General features: G+C 35.9%; 1 protein-coding gene across 6 annotated transcripts in view; it reads right to left on the bottom strand.

Annotated features, from left to right (window-relative positions):
- LOC136810661 (uncharacterized) overlaps positions 1-21,166 on the bottom strand; it is a 95,790-nt gene that overhangs the window by 27,508 nt on the left and 47,116 nt on the right. For all 6 annotated transcript variants that reach the window (XR_010847137.1, XM_067067231.1, XM_067067232.1 and 3 more), the window contains 27 exons: positions 20,426-20,540; positions 19,808-20,152; positions 18,645-18,851; positions 17,828-17,967; positions 17,398-17,527; positions 17,015-17,159; positions 16,517-16,647; positions 15,979-16,212; positions 15,532-15,686; positions 14,868-14,976; positions 13,694-14,038; positions 12,749-12,955; positions 12,485-12,621; positions 11,978-12,110; positions 11,339-11,465; positions 10,851-10,987; positions 9,899-10,126; positions 8,158-8,339; positions 7,338-7,443; positions 6,467-6,619; positions 5,583-5,801; positions 5,108-5,317; positions 3,170-4,048; positions 2,453-2,737; positions 1,609-1,899; positions 1,310-1,372; positions 477-618 (listed from right to left, as the gene is read on the bottom strand). Coding sequence is in view for 5 of the 6 variants with exons in the window: in XM_067067231.1 (XP_066923332.1) it covers positions 477-618; positions 1,310-1,372; positions 1,609-1,899; positions 2,453-2,737; positions 3,170-4,048; positions 5,108-5,317; positions 5,583-5,801; positions 6,467-6,619; positions 7,338-7,443; positions 8,158-8,339; positions 9,899-10,126; positions 10,851-10,987; positions 11,339-11,465; positions 11,978-12,110; positions 12,485-12,621; positions 12,749-12,955; positions 13,694-14,038; positions 14,868-14,976; positions 15,532-15,686; positions 15,979-16,212; positions 16,517-16,647; positions 17,015-17,159; positions 17,398-17,527; positions 17,828-17,967; positions 18,645-18,851; positions 19,808-20,152; positions 20,426-20,540 (5,555 nt within the window). In the remaining variant the exon portion in view is untranslated. The remainder of the gene's footprint in view (positions 1-476; positions 619-1,309; positions 1,373-1,608; positions 1,900-2,452; positions 2,738-3,169; positions 4,049-5,107; positions 5,318-5,582; positions 5,802-6,466; positions 6,620-7,337; positions 7,444-8,157; positions 8,340-9,898; positions 10,127-10,850; positions 10,988-11,338; positions 11,466-11,977; positions 12,111-12,484; positions 12,622-12,748; positions 12,956-13,693; positions 14,039-14,867; positions 14,977-15,531; positions 15,687-15,978; positions 16,213-16,516; positions 16,648-17,014; positions 17,160-17,397; positions 17,528-17,827; positions 17,968-18,644; positions 18,852-19,807; positions 20,153-20,425; positions 20,541-21,166) is intronic.

Raw genomic sequence — 21,166 nt, 5'->3', positions numbered from 1 at the left:
CAAAGGGTCTTTAAACAAACAAAAAATAACTTTCTCCGTTTTGAGCACCACGCAAATTTTGAAAAATACTTTGAGGTGCACCTCGTGGGTATATCATAAAATATAATTTTTCATTGCTTGTCTTATTTCAAAATACGCGACCTTTTAGAGGATGTGAGAATCGAAGGGTATACTTTCGGGTACCTAATCAACGAGGGGTTCGGAATAAGCGGGATGGGTGGAAAGATTCACAAAACTTAATAAGCAGGGGGGGGTAGGAAAAAATTACCTGGGTAGAACATTATTGAAAAGGAGGATAAGAGGGTACTTTCAAAAACATTTCCCCAAAAATTAATAAGCGGAGGGGGCCCCGAAGAATTTCCTGGGTGGAAAATTTTGAAAAATTAATTAGCGGGGGGGGGGGGTCTTTGGTACCCGAATGTGGTTGTTTAGCACATAATTGTGTAAAAACCTCCATTACTGAATTTTCGACTTACTTATCCTTGCTAGCGATGTGTTCAGCCCATTGTTGTGCTTTGGTCGTTAAATACATTGACCACGTTAAACCACTGGCACTGTGTAGGCGACGGTATTGATTCGTTTCTTCCAAAAACTTTTTCTTAAATTCATCGGTCACTTCTATGATGGAGAGAGAATAAAGGTGAAAATAAATTTTGGTTTAATTTCAATAAAGAAGCTTAACGGTTCTAGAATAATCTCCGAGCAGATTATTATACTCTACGTAGCTCTACGTATGGCCCGTATTCACTCATGACACCGTAAAAGAATCTGCCCAGATTTGCGCACCGATTTCATCTTTTTCATCCAGATTTGAGATGAATATTAAATAAGCTTTTGAGCATGCTGATTGGCTAATATAAGCAAAAATGAATGAATATGAATATTAGAACCCAGTCGCTTTCTCTGTCGTTTTCAAGCAAAAAGTAACGCGATTCTGATTGTTTGGTTGAGTTATTCAGATTCGCCGGAACTCTTTGTAGCAGAGCGTGGTATGTGCAGAATGGCAGTTCTGTTATGAAATTAATTCGGGGATTAATTCTGACAAGGATGTTATGATATTTGATTACTCGATACTAAGATACCCTATTAAACTTCAATGGACGAAGATACCAAAGAGCTCGATACAATACAATCATTTTAGTCTAGGTTCTCAAAATTTCAATCTGAAAATTCTTAAGTTTTTCCCCAAAACTTATCGAGGAGTTAGTTATTAAATAAATTCGTGCCAAAACCTAGATATACTTGACATGCATATACTTGCCACTTCCCAAGCGGTTTGCAAATTGAAAATTAAACTGAATATTCTTACCTCCGGAAATAGGATTTTTATCAATGGATTCTGATTCTTTGATCATCGGTGCATCCAACCCAACTATAAAAAAGAAATATTAGGTTAGAAAGTTAGGTTTACTGCATGAACATTATTTTCAACATCATTTTAAGTTTTTTAATAGTTTTCAATGCAAAAATAACTAAACATTTAGCGATTTCTCACGTCATATTTATGCAGCTAACAATTTCACAGTTTATCAGGTTTTCGGAACAATCAAATATTGATGGCAATTTTAATATCGCAAAGATGTCCATTACGATAGAAAGCCGCTTTACCTTCACAAACATGCTTAGCAATTTTCAAGCTGCTTTCGACCAATTGATCGTAATTGACCAAGGTGTTGTATTTAGCTGTTGGACGTGACACCAAATCTTGCATGGTCCTTCGTTTCAAAGGAGAATCGGGACCAAAAGCTACGCCGAAGATGATAACACCATTATCTTGAAGTTGTTTAGAAGGTGTTCGAATATCATCAGTTGAATATCCGTCAGTCACAATCACGACTATCTTTCCAACATCTCTGGTTTTATCTATCACTTCTGTTCGTACTAAATCTAGTGCCTTTCCTAAAAGTTTGAAAGGAGAAAGTTAACTTTTACAGATATAACTAAACGAATGATATTTTAGCATTTCTTATCATGATAAATCAAAATAAAAGATAATCGAGGTGTACACATTGAGTTTCAAGCCCGAAGGGCTAAAGGTGAAACTTTAACCCTTCTCAGGCAAGAGAAATTGAAGCTACTTATTTCCCATCCAAAACGCACATAGAAAGCGCCGTAATCATGACGACAGATTGTATATAGCGGTTCCTTTGTTTTGGAGGAATACATTATTTAAAATCTAGCGATATATCTTAAAACTACGCGCGGATACTTCTGTAATTCGAACTCAAAAATTGCCCACTATCTGGAGAGAAGTATTAAATCTCTCTGTAATTCGAATCTTTCTCTAATTCAAAAAAAAATTCTTGGATACCTTAAAGTTCGAATTAGAGAGTGTCAACTGTAATAAATTTCAGTAATTCTCCAGTAATAGATACTGTAAAATAAATTATTATAACCCAGTGGCTTCAAGTCATTAGAAAGAAAAAAAGACATCAATATGATGAGAACAAACCTAAGAATGTTCGTCCTTTCTTGGTGGGCATATTCTCGTTAGTAAATACAGTCTTCAATTCTTTCTCATTTTTGATGCTTCCAAAATTACTGACAACCAAAGGATCAGTAGCTGCCTCAACAACAGCAATACGAGTTGCTTTATCACTGATCTCAAATTTTGATGCCAGTGATTTGAAAAAAGATTTGACGTTCTTGAAGTAGCCCTCTTTTCCACCAGATTCGATTGAACCAGAGTTGTCAACCAAAAAGACAACATCCATTGGAGATGTACATTTTGTGGAACCTTTTTGAATCAGAAAGGAGTGATTTTTATGAAGAAATGCTATAGGAAGGAACCAACCTGGTCCCTGAGTGATATCGCCACTTAATGCCACTTAACACCGTGGCATTGTATGGTTTTGGAACGCGTAAAATTTCGTACTACATTTTTTGTGATGTACTGTTTTGAGAAAATCTCCCTCTGAGAGAGGGCCCTCGCATCTGCCAACACCAAGATGTTTTCTGTTGTTCATCAGCCAGTCAGTAACGTAAAAAAGGTCTGGCACACACGGGGTGGAGGTTGGGAAGGAATTATAAAATATATCTACTTCTTGATTTTAGAAAGATCGTAAGAAGCCATTGTTCAGGTATCAAGAAAAAGAGAATTATTTGGAACCAAATAAATCGAAGCTAAATCTATCATTGGCAATATAGGAAAATTCAAATGAGCTTTTACCAGTAAGCGAGATGGTTGTAGTGGTTTGGGTTGGTACAACTGGAAAGGCTGTGGTGGTTGTGGACACTGTATTACCGCCAGCTCCAGATGTGGTAGTGCTCGTAGTTGGTAAGACACCTCCAGGGTCCACCCCCACTCCTGGTACAATGATACCGCCTGATGGAGGAAGATTAGTTGTAGTGGTAGTGGGTAAGATAGCTCCTCCAGGGCCTTGGTTGTTTCCTGTATCACCATCATCAGGAGGAATAACAGCTCCATCAGGTAGAGAGGCTGTGGTGGTGGTGGTTGTTGGTGGTTGAAGATCAGGTATCTCAGTAGTAGAGGTAGTCACTGGTGCTACCGTCGTTTTAATAGTCGTGTCTCCTCCATCCAGTTCAAGTTGAGCAATAATAGGTTGTTGATCGGTGGTGGTTGTTGTCGACGTTGGTAATGCGACGTTATTGTCGTATTTGGGACCAATAAGATCAATCATGTTGCCGAGCCAGGTTTTAGTCTTTGTTGTGGTCGTTGACATAGTCGGTTGTATGTCAGGAAGTTGCTGTTGTTGATCATCACTTGATGTTGTTGTGCTTGTCGTGGGTTGTATGTCAGGAAGTTGCTGTTGTTGATCATCACTTGATGTTGTTGTGCTTGTCGTGGGTTGTCCTTGATTCAACAGGACTTCTACTGGAGATGGTGTCGTTGTCGTTGTTGTAGTTGTTGTTGTTGTAAGAGTATCAGATTGTTCCTCTGTTTCACCAGCGACTGTTGTGGTTGTCGTAGGAGTTGTTGAAGTTGTTTCAAGAGGGATGATTGGTTCTTGTGTTGTGGTGCTTGTTGTAGGAGCTTCAGTTGTCGTTGTGGTGGTCGTGATGGGATCGGTGTTATCTCCAGAATATGCTAAAAGAATATAATATGACATTAAGATATTATTGGTCAATCTACCGTAATATTGACTTCACACAGCTTCACACCATTAATTAAATGAAAAAGAATTGAAAAGGTTGATTTCTCTTTATTTTGAAAATTCGATGGTATCTTATAACTGTGGAATGAAGATTGCGAGTCTAGTCAAACAATTCTTTCTTTCCTTCACTTTTGAAAATTAAATAGTTCCCTTATCGACGATCCAAAAATTATCTGCAATCTGATTGGTTAAAAAGAGTACAATATATCTTGTAATTTACATGTAAAAATATAAATTGACGAAAAGATGTTACAAATGTACCCTGCGATTTTTTCCAACACAAAAAGTGTATTTTTTGGGTCATCGATAAACCAGTTATCAGACCGTACAATATGAGAAATATTTCACTCGTTTCGGATTTTTTCCGTATATTTTTCTCGCCTGAAGGCTCGGAAAATATTGTACGGAAAAATCTCGGAACTCGTAAAATATTTCTCATATTGTACTCGCAACTGTCCGATAACTACTTTAAGGGCAGAAACTTTCGCGTTTTTCGCGTTTTTGGCATTTTTTCGCGAAAGTTTCTGCCAGGTAAGAAATTAAACAAGAAATTCGCGAAAGTTAATTTCGCGAAAAATGAAATTTTCCTAAAAATCGCTAAAGTTTTTTCCAAGTTCTAAAAGCCGAGGAGAGTCGATATTATCGATATTATCGCACTGACCTAGGATTCGGAATGGGAGGAAGAAGTGCAAATAGTTTATTTTTCATTTATTAGCATATCACTCTTTCGATTGAAGAAAAAAATTAGATTTGAAATAATTTTTTATTCACTTTCCCTAGACACTCGCGAAAGTTATTGCTACTAAAATTGAACATTCACAATAAACCGCGAAAGTTTCTTCCGTAAATTTTCTACAAAAAGTAAAAATCGCGAAACTTAAATCCGCGAAATTTCGCGACTTTTCGGTCTCGCTTCTGCCCTTAAAGTATTACTTAGCGCGAATCCTGATGAAAATATGTCCGTGCCAATATTATGGTTCAAGATATCATACCTTCGTCTTTTGAAAGTTTTTCAATTTGCTGTTGTACCAATCTGTAGTAATAAATTGCCAACAAATCCATTTGGAAGCGCCCGAAATGTTTTGTTGATACATAGTTTGAAATACCAATCGTCAGTTTAGTGTGGATGTCTGTTGGATGTGATTTATCTTCACTTGTTGCCACGGTAACCATTTTGCCATCAATGTATATCTTGACACCGTCTGAAAAAGGATAGTTCAAAAAACATTGATAAGTGTCTGGTTAATTAAGGCTATGCACTCCCACAATGTCTTCTGACCTAATGTCACTTTTCAATCAGCTGACGGTTGCAAGTAGATAGATAGAGTCGATATTTAACGTAGGTAGCCAAGTAGTCTAAGACTTTTAAACAGAAAATCACGTGCACCGAGAACAAATTTGCCTTTTAAATTCACTACCAGTTCTTTCAGAAGCTGTAAGTAAGGGTTGGTGTATCAAAACACTCACCTTTTTTGGAGTAGGTGAAACAGATGAAAGCCCATCCTTTAGAATCAGGTGAGTCAGCAAATGGAATATCAAACTCTGCATTGAACACTTTCGTTGATGTCTGGAGTTGAAGTTTGAATTTTTCTGTTTCAGCATCATACAAGATTGCAAATCCACGAGAATTGCTTGTCTGTCCACCACTGGAAATAATGTATTGGTGTTTGCGGTCTACTGGTGATCCTGTGAAACGAAAAAATCAAGAATAATTTCTCATTTTTTGTTAATTCACGTAATTTCCGCCATTATAGAAAAAACCGTTCAAATCTGCAGAGGCGACCCCTTACGCAAATCGAACGTTCACTTCCATAATGGCAGAAATTACGTAACTTTACAAAACATGGAAAATCTCTATTATAATGTGAATTTACATTTAATTGGAACTGACGCATGTACAAAAAGCAATGAACACCTATCAACTCTTGCGCCAAAAGCTGCATGATAGAGGATTACGTTCGAATCTACAACAGTAAAATATTGCCACAAATGTATGTAAGTCATTGCATCATTACAATCACCTATACAGACATTTGTCGTCAGTCAACCCTTGACATTCTAACTACTCTCTAACTACTTGACTTGATCGGGCTTAGATTCGAATATTTTGAAATTAAAACATTCGAAAATCTGATGTAAACATAAAACAACATGACAGACTAGTCGACTTCATTACTGGACACGCTTCTACGGAAAATCTGAAAGCCGTTATCCTATCTATTGTGTAAAGTCAATTCGTTTGTCTGTTGTTTAAATTGTTAGCCATATTGTATTCAAGGGATTTTGAGAAAAATGGATTTTCAAAAATTCTGGCAGGCGGTCTGAGTTTTTGCCAAAAGAGATAGACAAACCTTCAATATTGACGTCATCAGTGGTTATGGATAACCAGAAGGAGACAGACAATCCTTTCTCCATGTTATGATCGTTCAGTGAAGGATCGTTCGGGAGATTCTGATTGCTCTCTGTTGTTGAATCACATATCTCTGGATCACTGACACAAGTTCCTGGTGAAAATTAATGTGCATTTCAATGAATATATTGCTCATCTTAAATTTACTAAATGCATATAATCCTAGTATAGGAATCAATATTCAAACACTGTGGATAAAACATAAAAAACACCAAAAAAGATCACCATAAAAAACAAATACACAGGTTGCAAAATTAAAGTCTGAAGACAAATCACACTTTTACTCGAAATTTTGATGTGCTTGTTACATGACATTTATTTACGATTGGTTCGAATTTATTGACACTGATAAAGTAATTAACTGTAAGTTGTAAGGCAAGTAACATTGGAATGAAATCACGTGAATTTTTCGAGTAATCGCATGTTTTGGCTGCATTGATATAATTTTGCAACCAGTATTAATCTAATTATACGTTAACGCATTCTTATAAAAAGGAACCGTTGATCATAGGACATAAACACGAGGTTATGACGCTATTGCATTCTTATAAGTTAATAAACCTTTGAACATAGACGAGCAAACATGAGGGAGGAGTTTACGTTCGCAAGACGCAGTATGTCCAAGTTTAATTGAAGTGCACCTCAAGCTAGCCTGTTAGACGAAAGCAATTTTTGATTGTGTTAAGACCAATACAAAAAACCTCAAGCCAGTTCTTCGTCCGAACTGAAACAGTTGGAAATTCCATGAGTTATCAGATCTGTTACCGCAAAAACCGTTTTTGAATGTTGTGAATGAGAATGGAATAGAATACCTTTGTAGTTACCAAGCACAACAAAATCACCGACATTTTGAAGCAGCAAATGATATCCTTTATCGCCAATCAAACGTCGTTTACTGACAATCACTCTCGCTGAACCCTTCAAAGTATGAAAATTCGATGATTTATTTCGGGAGGGTTAAGACTGGGCCATTGAAAAATGTATTTGAAAAACCTGTGGGATTTGATTGATAGAACTGTATTTTGAAGTTTTATTTGTTAGAAAACACATATAAAGACGAAAGATGAAATATTTAGATAGAACTATGAGCATTAATAAGTTCGGTTAAAATTGATCTAGTACTGTCCAATTTCCTAACTCGATTATATCACGTTTAGCACTTGAGAAATTATCTACAGCTCTGGTCAAAAGTACATAGATTTTTTCCCAGTCTACTGTTGCTGAAACATTTTAAAGCCTTTCCTTCGACATGGGAAATGGGAAAAGGGGGCGGAGGAGACTGGCAATCTTTATAGAAAATTAGCGCAGTTCCGATTCTTTTGGCCCCTATTATAAAGTACAGTCAATTCACTCTAATTCGAACCTCTATTATTTGAATCTTTCTGTAATTCAAACTAAAAGATTGGCCCCCATAACTGGAAAGTGGTTAAAATTACTCTCTGTAATTCGAAATCCTCTAATTCGAAGAACATTTTTGCGACGTGTTTCATATTAATATCAAACTCACTTTTATTCGAACCTATTATTCAAATTCTTTCTGTAATTCAAGCGAATCTTTCTCTAATTCGATTAAATTGGTCCCATGAAGATCGAATTAGAGAGAGACAACTTTCGATAAACTTTTGAACTCACATGCAATCTTGCGACGTGTTTCATATCAATATCCGACGAGGGCTTCTTTTTCTTCATGATATCGTAATACATTGGAATGTAAATCAATCTTTGTGAAGAGGGTACAGTATTCATATACCACACCTGATGGAACATCCATAACCATCGTGCATAATAGTAAGCATTTGATGGTACAACGGTATCTAATGAAGACATTGGTTTGAAATTCTTACAAAATTTAGAGAATTAAGTACTTTTGACTTTGGTATCAAGGGAAGAGATCCTGTGTAGACATGAGATTCAAACAATAAAAAACCATTTTATACATTTGCATCTCATGTTGGGTGGGTACTTAGGCAAACAAGCTAGATGCTGAATGGACCTACCTGATGATGAAAGTTAGATAGCAATGCGAGGAGAAAAATGAAAAAAAATCAGTCAGAAAATATAGCGTTTAGCGAAAATGCATAACGCAATAAATTCATCATTGATTGTTGATGGGGGGAGAGGGAAGGGTTGTAGGGAAAAAATAAATAGAAAGTTCTGGTCGCAAAAATCAGTTTTATATTGACAATTGAATCATGCTTGATGGTGATGAGCATTGTTATCAATAATATTTTTGTGTAAAAAACATAGAAATGAATATAAGGAAAAAATCCAATGAAAATCTGCAAACACGGCGATTTCCGGCATTTTCAACCGGAAAAATTTTTTTCTCAGAAATCGAACTCGGCCATGTTTTGGGCATCGTTAATACGCATCTTTGAGCAAAAAATCTTAAGAAAATGCCAAAAAAAACAGTTTTTCCGGCATATTTCCGGCATTTTCGGCCGGAAAAAAATGTTTTTTGAAAATCGGGCTTCGTCACATTTTAGGTATTGTCATTTTGCATCATTGTGCAAAAAATCCGAAAAAAAATTATGAATCAACATTGAGAAAAGCTATATTTTCTTATTTGGTTAAAGGGAATTTCCCCAAAATACGAAAATCCGTTTTTTAAGGCGAATAAGAATTTTCCGGGAAAAACCACTTCAGCCATTCTTTAGAGAATCTTGCCCTCCATCTTTGTACAAAAAACCCTATTTTTAGGCAGTTTTTGGCCCAAATTTGCCCAAATATATTTTTTTTCGAAAATCGGGCTCCGTCACATTTTAGGCATTGCCATTTTGCATCATTGTGCAAAAAATCAAAAAAAATAATGAGTCAACATTGAGAAAAGCTATATTTTCTTATTTGGTTAAAGGGAATTTCCCCAAAATACGAAAATCCGTTTTTTAAGGCGAATAAGAATTTTCCGGGAAAAACCACTTCAGCCATTCTTTAGAGAATCTTGCCCTCCATCTTTGTACAAAAAACCCTATTTTTGGGCAGTTTTTGGCCCAAATTTGCCCAAATATATTTTTTTCGAAAATCGGGCTCCGTCACATTTTGGGCATTGCCATTTTGCATCATTGTGCCAAAAATCAGAAAAAACTAATGAGCCAATCCTGAGAAAAGCTGGTAACAGACGGACGGACGGACGGACAAAGGTTAATTTATAGGACCTCCAGGTAGGTCCAAAAAGTGGCACAGGAATGTGCCAGTGGTCAAGATCTTTCACACAAGAGAGACAAAAGCAAGGGGTAGAAGGAAGGAATTGGCAAGAGGATAACTTAGTCTGTAGAGTGTTCTCTTAGATTGTGATACCTGCCCAAAGTAGAGCAAATTAAAACGGGGATAAACTTTCTCCATTTCAAGCTGAAACGAGAGTTCTTATCAATACCTTTAGTGACTTGACCATTAATCAAACTGATTTCCTTGTCACTGAGTGCTTTATAATATATCACAAAATCATTCATTAAGAATCGTCCATAATTCCCAGTCCTTTCATGAGATTTCCCAATGTAGAAGTCAACAGACTCGACATCTGTTGTGAGTTGTGAGTCTTCTTTGATAGTGGAGCTTCCTTTAGTTTTCTTAGCGTTCAAATAATATACCCATTCTGTGGCGCCTGTAAAGAAAAGAGGTATTTGAAATATAAATAATTGATATACATTTTTGACCTAAAGCAAAGCGATTAAATTTTGGATTTAGATTCATAAACTCTTTCATAAATTAGAGTATAAAGAGTATACTCAATATTTCAATTAAGGAAGTCTTGGCAAAATAAGGACTGACCCTCGAACCTCGCAGACCATGATTACTAATACACCCCTTTCTCACAGACCCACTGGGACCCCTTCCCACTGGAAAAATTGACCAGAATTATCGTCCCCGGTGGAAAATTATACTCCAATTTTTGTCCCCACTCAAAATATCAAATATAAACCAATCCTTGCTGCAAAAATATTATGCTATTTTTCCCATCCCCACCACTGAATTTTCTAACAAAAGAAATCCCCAGTCATAAAAAATATGGAAATATCAATCCCCATCGAATTTCAGTCTGTTATTTTTATCTTATTATTTTTATCCCCACTGGCTGAAAAAATCCTACCAGGTCTATGAGAAGGGGCTTTTTATCGCTGTGGTTGCCTAGAGCAATAAAACGTCACTTTCACCATTCGCTTTCGTTTCCATTTTTACGTTAATGGCAACGTGGCTTTAAATATTTTGGCTGAACAAACAGGACAATCGTTAGATTGACCCTTTAAGGCGTTGAAATAAAGCTGACAGTACGTCTCATAGAAAACGTCTCGTTTTATATTTTAATTTCTCGATTCAAGCAGCATTACTTTTTTGAACAAAGACCATATGATTCCATGTGTTAAATGGAATTGATTTGAATTTGATTTCTTGAACGTTCTTTGGTGATGACTGGAAACGGAAAACAAATCCACTTGAGACTCCATTGAACCATAATGCCAAATGTCTGTTAAAAATAAACAGAAAAATTTGCACTTTTATTTATAGAAGAACAATGAACTTTTCCGTGATTTTCAGGTGGAAGATGGTGTTCTTAAAGTTTTAAAAAGGGCTTAAACTATTATAGTCAAGCCATTCTTAAAAAATTTTCTAAGCTTATAGACATCATAGAATTTATTTCAGGCTCGGCGGAAGCGGGGAGACAAATGAGATTTTTTTCTCAAATTCCTAGCGAGTTTTATCTCATTTTGAGCCTTCAGCCTCCCTGCTTTTACGGTGGTTCCACCGGGCCTGTATTGGCAATGGAAAATTGATTTACATACAAACATGTAAAAAGCAATATAAATCACAGCTGTACCTTGTTTTCAACTTTCCACTGGACAAGATAGTTTTCTTTGAATTTCCCTTGAAATCTTCTTGTTTAAGGAACAACCAAAACGAAATGGTCATGGCATCACATTTGAACTTGTCCATCAAACAAGTATCTAAAGCATAAATTAAGAAGAGGTTTGCACTTTCTGAGTAAGTGGTCTAAGGTGTCAGCGGCAAAAATCGGGATCCTGGTCAAGTTCCTACTTTCTCCAAGACCTCCAATGCAGTCACGTAGACAATCTTCATACTGAATGTCTACAAAATGTTTCGATGTCCAAAGTTATGCGTTACTTGTCACTACTTTCAGAAGTAAGGCTATCCGTAGAAGTGTCAATATTTTAGATAGAATGTTGAAGAATTAAGAAGAACAAAATATTTTTTTGTATTTTTTTTATTGAAAATAATTTGTACGTATTTACCTGGCCTTCCGACCAATGTGTCTTTCTTTTAAGTTTTTAGCCCTTAAAATGTAGTATTTGTAGTATAGAAATTCAAATATAATGGGAAAAATTAAATGAAATATAACAACAATAGACCATTTCATAATTCATTGAATAGTCAAGCCCAGGGTCGCATCACATTATAGGAAGCCAAAAAAGTTCTTTGTATGAAACATAATATTTACCGGCATAATTCTTCAAATCAATCCACGGTTGTTCATTGGCTTGTGCGTTTGATGAGTCATCATTTTCTTTGCCCATCAGCGATAAAACAGAACCTTCAAAAGTCTCATACGAACTTTCCGTCAATCTTGCACCCTATAGTAATAAAATGAAAATATAAACCCTAGGGAAGAGAATGAAACAAAAATTAACATTCTTCTTCTAAATCATGTCCCATCTTGGTCAGAATTGCAAACTGTAGGTAGTATAAAAAAATATGCGGATTAGCAATTTCTATTTTTGGAATAAAAACTTTAGAGCAGACTTAATTTTCGGAACAAATTTCGATTTGAAATGCATGTGAGCGGTAGTTTTCTACCAAGTTATTTCGTTATAGTTTGATATTTCGTCCCATTTCACAATGTTTTCTACAGCTAGTAGAAACTTAGATTCGCAATAATACAGTGAACAGTGAAGGGATGTGAGAAACTTTGTTGATTACAAAAGAAAAACACGCAATTAAAACTTACTGATTGGACTGTCCCTAGTTTTTGTTTCATTGAGTCTGCAATTTGGTTACCATTCTGGTCCTCAAAATCATAACAATACTCCGCACCTGCATACTTGATATTACAGTACTGCTTATCTGCAACTATTTTCGGTGCATCTAAAGAAAATTACGAATTAAAAAAAATTACGCTAGTTTGAGGGGGGATCGATAATGACACGTCAAGGTGAATCTCTGAAAAAAATTTTTCTTCAGGCTCCAGGCAAAAAAAACTATACAAAATTACCTTGCTCGTTGTACAAAGACATGATATTAACAGACGTCAATCGGTAAAAATAAATCGCCAACAAGTCCATTCTGAAGATGCCGAAATCTTTGTTCTCATCATTCGGTGTACCGACGGTCAGTAAAGTGTTCTGGTCTGTAGATTGTTTCATTTCTTTGCCCTTTGATTGGACAGCCATTTTTCCATCGATGTAAATTCGTAAACCATCTGTTTAAAATTTATATAATATTATTACAAAAATGCAGAAAGAGTTCCTGGTAGTATAGGCCAGTCTCCACTTGCGCGCGCTTCGATCGCACTTTTTCGAGCAAAGCTTCGATCTGACGTAACGGTTGAAAAAATGTGTTCAACTTTTTTCTCAAGCGCGCGCTTCATTTTTATGATGTAATCTTTTTTCCAAGCAAAAAGGATTGAAGCCAAAAAGTGCAATCATAGCGCGCGCAAGTGGAGACCGGCCTTAAGTGGCTATTCCTTAGAACCCGTGTCAACAATTTCGAATGCTCTTTCTAATGGTATCAATCTTCTTTGTCAAATTTTGAAAAATGTTGATTTTTACGCACTTTTTCCTCATTACAGTTTTGCTTGGAACGTCAGTTGTGTGGCCATAAAAGAATTTGCCAGGCTTAATTCGCGTCCCCCTCTTAAAAAAGTCTCTAAATATATTATTCTTTCGGATGGACCATAAAATTTTCACTCCGGCAATTGTTGTCACAGGTCTTAAGGTTGGTCCCTCAATATAAAGGTATCTTCTTACATAAAATTACTGGAAATTATCTAAATACAGAATTGGACTTAATACACGGTTATAGGTTACAAGTTTGATAGAAAACACTTCCAATTGGTATAACAGCAGTGATCCTACGGTATTAGAGTTGATATGGTGCAAAAAGGGGGAAGAGAGGGGTATTCGTGGAACAAACAGAAAACAATCAAAACAAAACTGACCTTTAGAAGACCACGTGAATGCAAAGAAAGACATGACGTCATCAGATGTCGTTGAAAGGTCAAAGTCCACATCGTAAATGATGCTTCCAGTGCGAAGTTGGAGCTTGTACTTTTCCGTTGACACCACATAAAATATCGCAAAACCTCGAGAATTTTCATTTTGTCCTCCACTGGAAATGATATATCTTCGATCACCGCCATCTTGTTTTTTAGCAGGTACCATGGAGATGTAGAAAGAGACGGATAGACCTCTCTCTAAATCTTTATCTGAGACCTCGTTGTTTTTGTTGTTTTCTGACGCATCCGTAGCGCTATCGCATTGGTCGGGATCGGAAACGCAGGATCCTGAAATTTTGATATCATTAATGAAATACAAGGAGTTAATACTTTTCAAAGTTTTGGTTGACAGACTTTGAGGTCTTAATTTATAGAATGGTCGTGAGAACATCAAGAGGCTTCAAAAAGTTTGGGTGTTCTTATAAAAAAAACGTGTAGAATGGCTGTGAAGAAACAGCAAGATATTTTAACATCCCTAGGAATTTCAGGCGAGCTATAATATTTCGGATTGCAAACACGAGAGGTATTATATTTTTCTACCCACCAGGAATCACCTCTAGAGGATACAAACTGACATAACGGTCAGTCGGAAACACTACATAGAAATGGCAACTATTACCTTAACGGGAAATATTTCCCGAACGGGACGATGAAAAACTTCCCGAAATGGATAGAGTTTCTGAAGCAGAAAGTTAACCAGTTCCCCGATCGGGAAAGTGGCCTCTGAGCACTCCAGAAATGCCTGTGGAAAGTTTAAAACGTGTCCCTCTTGTAAAGGAGGGAAAATAAATAATATTCACCAGGTAGTTAAGAAATCTACCGGGTAATCACTCTTAATTCTACTTTCTCCATTCCCAATCAAAAGCTTCCCTATTTGGAATATTTTTTCTCGATCGAGAAATAAAAATCTGCTTTGTTTACAAAAATAAAAATTATATTTTCCGTTCGGAGACAATGAAAAGTTCTTGACCAAAACGGAAAACAGAAAAGTGATGAAATTTTCAATATGAAAATATTTCCCGTTAAGGCAATAGTTGCCATTTCTATGTAGTGGTTCCGACTGACGGTTGGAAAGATGTATATAAGATGTGTATTCAATCAAGGAATATTCAAATACCTTTGTAATCACCGAGCACAAGATAATCACCCATCTGTTCTAAGTATAACGAATACTCTAAACCTGAGCCATATCTCCTGTATGTGTTCATCTTGATTGTTGCCATGTTCTAAAAGATGAAATTGAAGGAAAGAACAGACTTTAGTAAGAAAGATTTCAATTGTTAGCATATAGGAAAAAGCGGTTGTCTTCGATGTTTGAAAAGGCTTCTCCTTTTGGTCTGTCCCCTAACTTAACTATACTAACTACTTAAATAATCTCCATTTTAGATTCTAAAATTAAAATTGTAAATTTTTAAGCCCTATTCATTAAGATTAATAACTTTGAAAGATTTTTTTTTTGGACAGCAATAAATTTTTTGAGAGTCCCGAACGTATACACACTTTTTTATAAGAACAATTTTATAAGAACACGAACCTTAAAGTAAAGTAAAGTAACCCAAAACCTAAGAACAAATTAAGAACAATTCTAAGCCTCAGATTTCAGAGATTACTCAGAGAGTACTGATTTTAACAGATATTAAACCCATTAAAATGTTTTAAGTAAAGAAGCTAAGCGTATTAAGAGCATCGTAAGAGGCCTGAAAATTTCAAAAAATTAAAAACAGCCCAATCTGAGCCAAAATTTACTGGTTCTTATAAAAGAATCTGTGTAAAAGACTTACATATGATACAGCAGCTCGTGAAATATCATCTTGATCGAAATATAATGGTGAGTACAATTTCATTTCTGAATCTTCGCTTTTCTTTATGTAGTACAATCGTTTGAAGGACCAAAACCAGCGGGCAAGATAATAGAAATTCGACCTCACTCGGTAAGCTAAAGTAAGAGAGAATCAAAGCAAGTAAATAGATGCAATTTTACAGAAGATAATATTGATAAAAATATTTTCCAAAAAGTTCCAAAAATCTCTCGAATACTTAGGAAAAGTACGAATCCTAAAGATATACATATATCACAAAAATCCCGAATTTTCATTAAACACCTAGACAGAAACCCTAAAAGTCATGTACACCTTTTTGTGAGTCATTTACAAAAAGGGCGTTAACCTTTAGGCTTCAAATCAAAAAAAAATTATTTTTTGGTTAATGGATTTTGAGATATATTATACCTTTCCGTGCACCATAGATGAATTGGATATCCAGGAGAGTGAGACGTCTGTAATACACAACCAAATCGTTCATCATAAAACGTGCGAAACCAATCTTCTTATTTTCATGTTTACCAACAACCACATCAAAATCTTTCCCTTTTTGGTAAGTCTGAGATATCCTGTTAGTCACTCTCCGCATGTAATTACCGTTCAGATAATACAAGATTTGATCGTTGGATGAGCCTGAACTCTCTAGAAGAAAAGATTATCAGTCAAGCAGGGCTATTAGGGATTGCCACACCGTAACATTTCACAGTCTAATATTTTCTTTTAGCGACACAGGTCGAGCAAGGTTGAAAAATAATCGGGTGAGAAGTTGTAAAAAGCAACCTTAAAATTGATTCATGCGTTCAGACTTTTTCAATGAAATTTTCTTTTTGTTTTAACAAGAGTATTCCTCAGAAAAAGAAAAGCTTGTATTGACTATTGATTGGGTTATTAACTTTGAGTTTGACAACAGCCAAACTCGACGCATAAAACAAGAATTATATCATACCTGGCCAAACAAGAACCAAATGGAACCAAGAATCGAAAGGTAAACTTCCCAATGAAATAGTGTATGAAATTTTGGATGTTTGAATACGAAACATAAATCCTTTGGAACCTTCAAACCACATTGCGATCCCTCTGAAATTTTCAAAGAAAAAGCAACAATAAATATAAATGTGAAAAAGAGATTTCTATAATTTGATTGTGGTAGCACTGTTTCTGAGTATGTTTGTGATATAGTTTAGGCCAAAAGAATCATTCTTTAGCAAGCCAAAATATATTGCGAATTAGATGTCTGAGTACATGTTTAAGTACTTTATCGACCCTTTTTACGCCAACTCCGTTTACCGGACCTTATTACGCCAAATTCCCATTTTTTTCCATTTTTAGCTCGGCCCTAATTTAATTCCAATTCCTTACGTTGGCCCTTAATACGCCAGCGACAAGAAATAACGCCAATAAGGGGCTGGTGTAAATAGGGCCAAAAAGGTGAATTTGAAATTACCTTGACGCAACATTATTACCACCACTGGTGAAAATATATTTGGTGGACGAATCTGTCTTTTGGTAATCTTTAGCATTGATAAGCAACCACATTGAAATGGAGAAACCGTTTGATTGACACAGATCTGGATCACTCAAACAATTGTCTGAAATAAAGAAGGAAGAGGCAGGATTCAAATAAATATACATTTGGAAATCAGGTGAGATGCTACAAAGTCGGAATAAATTCTCCCTGTCTATAAAACATGCAGCAAAACAAGGGAAGGGGGCCATAAAAAATCCTACATTCACAAATGTCCAAAAATCTATCAGTCTGAACTAATGTTTAAGATCTGAACATCGGGTTTTAAAATAGTGGGAGTTGTTTCCCATCACTTTTCTTACCTTCCAGCTTCTTCAACTGTAGCCATGGTTTTTCATCTGCTGAACACGATTTATCAGAAGCATCCTTCTCCAACAAGGATAATACCGATCCTTCGTGTCCATTGTATTTGTTGTAAGTCAGTCTGGCTCCCTGAATGATCAAAACATTAACCATTATACAATGGCCTTGTTTTTTGTCAGTTGCAAGCAGAGACAAAGTTTTACCTTGTTACAAACATAATATTCCAAAAAAATCTTGAATATCTTAAATCAAGTCAGACGATGCACCCATCTTCTTCCCCACCCCATATATTCCCTGCTTTAAAGCCACATTGGATATGCTCCTCTAAAAGTGTCATATTCGATTAAACCAGATCTGCTCAAGAAATTGGATAGAGAGTCAAATCTGAATTTAATTATTCAACCCAGCCAAACAAAAAAGACCACTTACACAGTGTAGTTCACCTTGATTGAATTTCATACTATCAGAAATTTGGTTTTTCTTTCGTTCTTCAAAAGCATAACAGAATTCTGAACCACCATACTTTAACTTGCAGTAACGTTGATTTGATTTGAACGGTTCGATGTAATCTAGATTTTAAAGAGTGCATGAGACAGTGTTCGGGTAGATCAAAAACCGGCAGAAATTACTACTGAAGCTAATTGAGCAATGTAAAATATTCTTTATATTCTCGATTTTTTGAAATTATTACCTTTTTAAACTATATTTCCAACGTGATATAAATTCTTTATTTTCCTCCTAGTTTGAATAGCAGACCTCTAAGGTATGCTTCCTATAAGAAACTATTTTCGCTAGAGGATGAGCAAAAGCCTAGCTAGAACACGTCAACATGTGTTTTTCTCTTCTTAGGTAAGTGTATGGCACATGCTTATGATTATATCATTCTTTAACAAAAGAGCCATTGTTTTAATATCTTAACCCTTCAAACCCGAAAGACGCACATATTCGTTTAAAATTAGCCAATATACCAAGTCCCAGGCTTCAGGCTTTAACTCCTGACCTGAACACTTGATTTAAAAAGCCATAAACCGAATGGTCTTAGAAAATAGTATAAAAATACCTTTTTCGAATACCAAAACCATTGTCTAACTCTCAAGGTACAAACTTTTATGCCAATTTGAAATTTTGGATTTCAGAAAAGAAAGTTGGAAATTTTCACACTTTTCAGAATATGTTGCGCGCTGGAAAGGTTAATGAGCCTAATTATGCTTATAATTATTATGATTACAAAGAAATTGATTTTTACCTTTTCTATTATACAATGCCAAAATATATTTTGATGTCAATCGGTAATAATAAATCGCCAACAAGTCCATTCTGAAGATGCCGAAATTTTTGTCTTCATCATTCGGTTTACCGACAGTCAGCAAAGTGTTCTGGTCCGTAGAATGTTTCATTTCTTTGCCCTTTGATTGGACAGCTATTTTTCCGTCGATGTAAATTCGTAAACCATCTGTTAAAAGATAAGTTGAAGTTATACATAATGCGCATTACAATAATTTGATGATAAGAACAATATACTTTTCAGTGAGAATATAGATAGATAGATAGATATGAGCCCTCCGAATGCATTCGGGATGGGTCCTACCCACAAAGGAGTAGGAATCACGGCGCTGACAGACACTGCGACTTGACAGACGCGAGCTGCCAAGCCATGGCGTGTACCATGACACTCGAACGACACTGGGAGAGCGATGCTCACGCGAGGCCGAACCTTATGAGTGTCACGGCACGTCACACTGTCTGTCTAATCTACCCACACTCTTGTATCAGAGTAATGGTACCCAATTCCCGTCACATGGCATGGGTTGACCTGGGCGAAGGTATATTCACTTGCCAAGTGAATCGTAGAGACACGGTGGGTATCGATCTCGGGCCTCCCAGGCGGGAGTCAAGGATGATAACCACTATACCACTACGCCTACGCCCAGTGAGAATATTGCCCTTTGTTACTTAACAAAGATAAGCTGGAAAACAGAAAGAGTTCTTGGGAAAAGTTCGTTTCTGACGTAAGACTATTTGAAGTCTACCGTACAGATCACACACTGGTAGGCCACTCGTCTAAGAAGGGTTTAAAAATCAAAGCTTTTCATATCTTATCCTTTTACTTTTCTGGAGCAATTGACCTTTTCATAAATTACGTCAAGAACATCACTTGCCTCGTATTCAAACAATTACCATGGTGATTATGTCCCTTGAGACATTAAATGAACTTTATGAATAGGAAGTAGTTTTAATAAAATCCGCTGGTAGTTAATCACCATAGCAATAATTTCAAAACGAGGCAAGTGATGTTCGCAACGTAATTTATGAAAAGGCCTATTTTCAGCAGAAATCGTTAATGAAATTAATATATTCATTGATTCTTGAGGAGAATATGGTCTTCCAAACAGTATTCTGAACACCTACCTTTTGCGGACCAAGAGAAAGCAAAGAAAGTCATGACGTCATCAGAGTGATTTGAAAGAGTGAATTCAACATCATAGAAATAATCTTTTGTGCGAAGTTGGAATCTGTATTTGTCCGTTGATACCACATAAAAGATCGCAAAACCTCGAGAATTTTCATTTTGTCCTCCACTGGAAATGATATATCTTCGATCACCTCCATCTTGTTTTTTAGCAGTTATCATGGAGATGTAGAAAGAGACGGATAGACCTCTTTCTAAATCATTGTCTGAGACCTCGTTGTTTTTGTTGTTTTCTGACGCATCCGTAGCGCTATCGCATTGGTCGGGATCGGAAACGCACGTTTCTAAACAAATGCTCTGTTATTAGTCCCAACAAAACACGAATATTGAACATACTTTCTCCCTGATTCTAAAAAGCCTAGTGTAATGTCCTCTTTCATGCAAATATTCTTAAATTGGTTTAGAGATTAATGAAAAAAGTCAATTAATAATCTAAGATCTGGAATTTATAATATTTAGATAATTTAACTTTTTTACGGTGCAAAGTCACTTTAGAGAGGTTTTTATGGGAAATAGTCAAATGTGAGGTGTAACAATTTAAAACATCTAAAACTTACTCTCGTAATTTCCAAAGTTGATATAATCACCAAAAGCCGACAAGGTCAAAACGTACCCAACGGAGAGACTTTCCGGATTTCCCCCATCTGAAATCAATTCCAGTTTCGCATTACCCTAGAAAAACAATCAAACAGACAATTCAAACAATACGTATTATACAAGTCATCGCTTGAATTCGTGTGCAATACGATAAATGTTTTACAGTAGAGTCTTTTCAGCTTGAACCTCTATAACTCGAATGTCTCTTTAACTCGAACAAATTTTATCATCCCTTCAGTTAACAATTATAAACCTTACTCCTTAACTCGAAATTTCTTTAACTCGAACAAATTTATTTGTGTTTCCCGTGCGTGTTCGAGTTATGGAGACTTCAATGTATGAGTTTTCTGTAATGTCTTAAGGAGAAAACAGTAGAGTGGAGCCAGCCTTTCAGGATAAGATTAAGATAAGATTTTTTTAGCCAAAGAGATGAAATAAGGAAGTAACAATACCAAAACATAGGGTTTTTAATGATTTGGATTTTAAACTTAATCTCAGAAATCTAGTGAAAGTATCAAAACTTTCTCAGTTGGAAATCAAATTCGTTTTTCTCATCACCATAGACGATTTTTGGCCCATTTTTCAGATAAGATAAAGTCTCACCGGGTTACTAAAGCCGGGTTCAAAAACGCACGAGAAACACAAATTTTTAAGAGTTTTGGTTATGGAGACTGTATCATAAACAAATTCAAGGTCGAGTT

Source organism: Clytia hemisphaerica, unplaced genomic scaffold (genome assembly GCF_902728285.1).
Source record: "Clytia hemisphaerica strain Z4C2 unplaced genomic scaffold, Clytia hemisphaerica genome assembly, whole genome shotgun sequence".
Taxonomy (NCBI): domain Eukaryota; kingdom Metazoa; phylum Cnidaria; class Hydrozoa; order Leptothecata; family Clytiidae; genus Clytia; species Clytia hemisphaerica.
This window is presented reverse-complemented; position numbering and strand designations above follow the sequence as displayed.